Source organism: Symsagittifera roscoffensis, chromosome 4 (genome assembly GCF_963678635.1).
Source record: "Symsagittifera roscoffensis chromosome 4, txSymRosc1.1, whole genome shotgun sequence".
Classification (NCBI taxonomy): domain Eukaryota; kingdom Metazoa; phylum Xenacoelomorpha; order Acoela; family Convolutidae; genus Symsagittifera; species Symsagittifera roscoffensis.
The window spans coordinates 803,961-810,129 of record NC_087065.1 but is presented as its reverse complement, the minus strand read 5'-3'; the positions used below and the strand labels follow the sequence as shown (position 1 = coordinate 810,129).

At 41.2% G+C, this 6,169-nt stretch overlaps 1 protein-coding gene across 1 annotated transcript; it reads left to right on the top strand.

The window, feature by feature from the left end:
• Window positions 1-2,932: 2,932 nt before the first annotated feature.
• On the top strand, window positions 2,933-4,495 carry LOC134845075 (uncharacterized). Its single transcript, XM_063861920.1, has 3 exons — window positions 2,933-3,126; window positions 3,562-3,770; window positions 4,109-4,495. Exons 1-3 carry the CDS (start codon window positions 3,036-3,038, stop codon window positions 4,346-4,348), a joined length of 540 nt encoding a protein of 179 aa, XP_063717990.1. The 5' UTR covers window positions 2,933-3,035; the 3' UTR covers window positions 4,349-4,495.
• The last annotated feature ends 1,674 nt before the right edge of the window (window positions 4,496-6,169 follow it).

Sequence of the window (6,169 nt, the reverse complement as noted above, 5' to 3'; positions counted from 1 at the left end):
GCAACTGCAGTGGGGCAGCGGGTCTTCAGCGACATCCAGGGACCATTTGAAGTTGCGAGCATGCATGGAGCGCGCTATGCCGTGAGCTTCATTGATGACTTCAGCCGTCTGGCAGTGGTCAAGTACCTGGTTAAGAAGAGCGATACTCTTTCGAAGTTCAAAGACTTTGTAGCTGAGCACGGAACACCGAAGTGCTTGAGAACTGACAACGGAGGTGAGTATTCGTCGAATGCTTTTCGGATGTTCTGTAGAGAAATGCAGGTGAAACAGGAGTTTACAGTACCTAATACTCCGCAACAGAATGGCGTGGCAGAGAGGTACAACAGGGTGATAACTGAGATGACTCGATGTCTACTGGCCGATGCAAAGCTCTCAAAGATGTTCTGGGTACGAGCAATGTCAACGGCAGTCAGGGTTCGCAACTTGTGTCCTACATCCAGCAATGAGCATCGCATTTCATCAATGGAGATGCATTATGGGAAGCCATCGAAAGTCAACTACCTGCGAGTGTTCGGATGCCTGGCGTACTACCTGGACAGAGGAAACCGGCGGAAACTGGATCCGAAAGGCAAGAAGAGCAAGTTCATTGGTTATGACGAGGAGAGCAAAGCCTACTTGCTGATGGACCTGGAGACAAAGCGAGTGGTACGAGCAAGAAGCGTGACGTTCAATGAAGACATCATTCCAGACGACTTTCTGGTAGACAGTGAGCAGTCACAAACACTGGGTCTATCAATCGAGGGATGCCTTGATGTAGAGGAAACTAGCACGAAGACCATCACTGAGTCTACCAATAAAGCGAATGATAGTGGAGCAGCAGCTTCAGTGGGGGTTACGGAAGATGACCCAGTCGAGACTGAAGAATTGGAACCACCTTCCACAGAGCCTCCAGAGCAGAGGCCAACAGAGATTCCAGAGCAGCGGTCAACTAGAACGCGGAACCCTCCCATCCGATACGGACTGGCTTACACTCATGCTTCAGTGATAGCACAAGAGCCAAGAAGCTACTTGGAAGCAGTATCTGGACCAGAAAGGGAGCAGTGGCTAGCAGCTATGGCTTTGGAGGTGCAGTCACTGAAGGCAATGGGCACCTGGACACTTGTTGATAGACCAAATTCTCGCAAGGTCATTCCTGGACGCTGGGTGCTTGCTGTGAAGAGAGATGCAATGGGACAAGTGGAGCGGTTTAAAGCCAGATACGTGGTGAAGGGTTTTATGCAAGTGGAAGGACTGGACTTCAATGAGACCTTTGCGCCAACCTGTAAACCAGAAACAAAGAGAATACTACTGGCTTTGGGAGCGCAAGATGATCTTGTACTTCATCAGATGGACGTGAAGTCAGCCTTCCTCAACTCGCCGTTAACAGAAACTGTGTATATGGAACAGCCCGAGGGGTTTAGCAGCGGGGACAACCAAGTGTGTTTGCTACAACGCAGTATCTATGGGCTGAAGCAGGCAGGAAGGGACTGGTACCAGACGCTGAGCACGTTTCTTCTGGAGACTGGTTTCACTCGAAGCACCAATGACTTCTGTTTGTTCACGATGAGGGGAATGGATGATGCTATGATCTATGTTCTAGTATGGGTGGATGATATCATCATTGGCTGCAAACTGCAAGCAGAAGTTGACAGGGTGAGGGACCGATTCACTGACCGATTCAAGATGGATGATCGCGGTCCATTAGCCTGGTTTTTGAAAATGCAGGTCAAACGGGCACCTGGTTCTGTCACTGTGAATCAGTCTCGCTACATTGAAGACTGCTTGGAGCGCTTTGGGTTGGCTGACTGCAAACCAGTAGGGACACCAGCTGATATCAGCACTCAGTTGACGAAGAAGGACTGCCCTGGAGCGGGCTCAGAAGAAGCAGTGGCAATGCAGCGTGAGGACTACAGAGGCATAGTGGGCTCGTTATTGTACATAGCCAAGCAAACGAGGCCAGACATCCTAGCTACTGTGACTCAACTTTCACGGTTTCTGGAGAATCCTGGGAGAACACACTGGGTGGCTGCTAAGAGAGTACTGCGATACCTGAAAGGAACCAAAGATCTGGAGCTGTGCTACATCAAAGATCCTGATGGGTTCAACCTTTATGGTTCAGCAGATGCTGACTGGGCTGGTGACGTTGATGACAGAAGGTCAACAACAGGCTACAGTTTTCATGTGCAGCGGTCAGGAGCAGCAATCAGCTGGAGTACCAAGAAGCAACCTACTGCAGCAATATCTACCAGCGAAGCTGAGTATCAGGCAATGGCAGCGGCTGTTCAGGAAGGCCTCTACTTACGATCCCTACTCAATGAGATGGATATGACGTGTGATGGTCCAACTGTGATCAACGAGGACAACCAGAGCTGCATCAAGATGTGCAAAAATCCCGTAATGCAGAAGCGTACAAAGCACATTGATGTCAAGTATCACTTTGTCCGAGAGCGGGTCGAGGATGGAACATTTGCGCTCGAGTACTGTCCAACCGAAAACATGGAGGCTGACTTGTTGACGAAATCCCTGAGCAAGGCAAAGGTGGATCAACATCGTCGAACGCTGATGGGTTGCAGCCTGACATTGGACAAAGCCAATTCAGCCTGAGTGGGGGTGTTGAGGACAGACGAGCTCAATGCCAGACTGGTGAAATACCAGACCAAACTCAAGGTCAGACTTGAGCAATAGAAACCTAATTAAAGGTCAACTGGTATAAAACTCAATGCACTCAGACAAGGTCAACTGGTCTGCTGGTATTTGATAAACTAATTAATTAACTGGTAATTAATTAACTGGTACTATTTGATGCTCAGTTTGTCGTGTCATTTTATAAACACAATCTCAATTCATTCTTCAACAATCAGTATCTCTTCTCTCTCCTCAGTTGAAACCTCAGATAACTCTCAAACCTCTATCCCCTAGTCCTACTTGCTCTAACTCTGAATCTTAACATTTTTGAAGTGGAAGCAAAAAATGATGCCAGAACAGATTTGAAGGTGAACGTTGAAGATGTTGGAGTAGTCGTTCAGGTGTTGCTCACGGGGACATTTCTCAACTTGATGACATCTGTGCCGCCTTCTTTCAAGTACAAAATGTATGGGTTGCTGGGATATTATGACGGAAATACTGAGAATGACTACACCACTAAAGGTTATGTTGAGCTAATTTGATTTTGTTTTATCCAGTCGCATATTTAGCGCGCAGTCAGACGCCTTTCCGAGTCAGGGATTGGAGCCCAAAAGTTTCAAATCCATAAAATAGTACTTTAAGTTCAATTTTATAAAGCCAGCCATATTGGCAGAGCACTCTTAAAGTTTCTCTACTGGCATGTTTTGGTGTCGAAATATACAAGGGTGATTGCGTGCTGAAATTAATCATAATAACCATTAAAATCATAAATTGTTTCCATATCGAAAAATATGTAACAAAAATTTGTTAATATACATAATTCTGGTAACGTTTGACGGCTTAAATAGAACAGTAATATTTGAAATACTGAATATATATTTTTTAATTGCTGACAAGACTATATTTGAAAATATTTTGAATGTTAAAACAAAATTTACCGCTTCCTCTTTTTTGTAGATGGAGCAGTAGTAGATGCAGACACCGACTATCTGACCCTCCACAACCAGTTTGGCGAGTCATGGCGAGTGGACGAATCTGATTGGCTGTTCCAGTCTGAGCCAATCAAAAATGCAATTTCAGCTGACATCACGACTGGATCAGCCGGGTTCCAGCCCAGATACGACATAGTGTTTGACAGTGAGGAGGATCGGTTGGCAGCTGTGCAGATCATCTAAGTTTTCTTCGAGTGATTCTTAGCTTTTGTAAAAGACCACAATCATTTTCAGTTACCGAAACTGAAGTATGTTTGAAGTTGGATCACAATATGCATCTGACGATAATCTTTCCTAATCACGGGCGAATAAATTCGTGTGCGTAACTAGTTATTAAAATCTAAGGAGTGAAAAAACAGCATGCAGAAAACGCATATCCTAAAAATACAAAAAAAATAACCCAAAAAATCAACGATCAAGATCAATTAATGATCAAAAACGACTAATCAACATGATTAGGCTAAAACATTTTCCAGCAGTGAAAATTGATTTGTTTGGAACAATCATTTTAGCAATGCAACAATGACACTGCCTGTATGCGAGACGTTTCACTGACTGGCAATTTTTCCTTCGCCACAGTGTTCCAGGCTCTCGAGGAATCGATCCAAAAAGCGGATCAGATGAGCGAACTGTTTCGAGAGCACGAACCCGAATTCGCCGAGGAAAATAAGGCGGTGATTATCTTCTCGGAAAAAATGACTGGGGTTGTGGTAGCCCTTGGATGCTACTTCCTTCTCTCCCATATCGATTGATGAGCAGACCATGAGAAAAAGTTAAAATGAACTTCGAAGAAGAAAGGAGCTATGCGGAATGCAAGCATGCGACGCATTTTGTAAATAAAATTGAAATTATTATTTTGTAGCTTTTGCATTGGAAAAAAATGATAGCAAAATTATATAAGCGAACAAATATATCCAGATTTTACAGCACGCTTACTTACCTTTAGTGACTTCGTTTGATTTGGATACTCTTACTTACCTTTAGTGACTTCTTTTGATTTGGATACTCCGATACTCGTGTTGACCAAAAATGCTAGTCATTCAGTTTTCATATATGGAAAAAAAGCGAATCATACACTTTTCATGCTTTTGCATAAGTACAGAAAATAGTATGAAATGTCTATGACTAGTGAATGTTCCAATATGGAAATTGTATGCCTAGCAATTTTCCATAACCAAAAATTTAAGGTTTTTTAAATTCAGTCTCTCAAAACTTTTGGGTGGTGATCGTAACCAATCACAAGTGACAAAGTCCTTGGTAACTCAAAAGTAGAGTCCATAACATTTAGGCATCCTGCAAATTTAGTGCTTTGGAAACGGTATAAATTGTCTCGGATTTGTCTTACACAAACAATATAATTAAAATATCAAACTTTTAAATTTGGGCGAACATTTTCAAAGATGAATTTTTTAATTAGAGTATTTGAATAATCATGCATTCATTGATCAAGCCATACAAAAACATGCCATGCAAAGTAAATGGTACTTTGCATAGCATGTTTTTGTATGGCATGCAAAGTAAATGGAAAAGTAGTTTCTGTGTAACTGAGTTTGGAGTAAGCTATATCAAGTTATATCAAGTGGTTATATCAAGTGAGTCGAGCTGTGTATTGGTTTTCGACCAGTGCGTTGGGTATGAAGAGTTTTTGGTAGAGAGAAATCTGGGTGTTTAGGAACTAAGTTTCCATATCTTGTTTTTAATTGTGGAATGATCAGGGAATTTTGGGAGGTAGGGTTGCTTTAGGCTAAATGATCAGTTTGATCTTTTTTAGCTAATTCAAATTTTCCTTTTGATGATGATCTTGGTTTAAATTCAGACATTATTGTTGAGTTTTGTTTTGATTGATAGAAGGGGGTTGTTATTTTTGAGAAGCAGAAAGTTGGATATAGATGTTGAAGGTAAGTTGAAAATTTCTAGGTGTATATGAGTGGTTCTGTTGATAAGTTCATTGATAGTATTAATGAATCAGAAGGTTGCTGAAACTCTTCTTTCTTCAAAATTTTAGTTTGGGGTGCTTAAAACTTTGTAATTTTTTCTGAGTTTATTTCTAACACGAGATGATTGACGTTGTTCTGATTTTTTTTCTTTTGTTTCGAGTGTTAAATTTTTGTCTCATAATTTTGATTTGTTTTTTTGCTTTTAATGATTTGTTTAGGAAGTTTTTGTGATATTTTCTGTGGTATTTTCTGGGTGAGTTTAGTAAATCATTAGAGTTATCAGATATTTTTGGATCGTTTATGGCTTCTGTTTTGTCAACAATGTGTAGTCCTGTAAAAAAATATAATTGTGTTATGTCACGAAGAGCGTACGTTTTTGGATAATATGGTAAAATATTTCCATTAAAAATTGAATTAAGAATGTTATATATTAAACGTTCGTGTGCACAATGATGAGGAAATTGGTCATTTAGTTGGATATGGCCTTGCTCTTATTGAAGTTTTTCTTGGTGTGCAGAAGAAAAACGTCTAGAGGAAGAGTCTAGAAAATTTGAAAATTAACCCATTTTCAATTTTCGTCTTTGTTAGCGACTGTTTTTAATTGTTTAAGTTCATTTTTACAACTTTTTTGGGTCA

Coding starts and splice junctions, on each gene's coding strand:
- LOC134845075 (XM_063861920.1), top strand. CDS start 3,036: ATGACATCTGTGCCGCCTTCTTTCAAGTACAAAATGTATGGGTTGCTG. Junction 3,127..3,561: donor GAATGACTACACCACTAAAG/GTTATGTTGAGC, acceptor TCTTTTTTGTAG/ATGGAGCAGTAGTAGATGCA. Junction 3,771..4,108: donor ATCGGTTGGCAGCTGTGCAG/ATCATCTAAGTT, acceptor CAATCATTTTAG/CAATGCAACAATGACACTGC.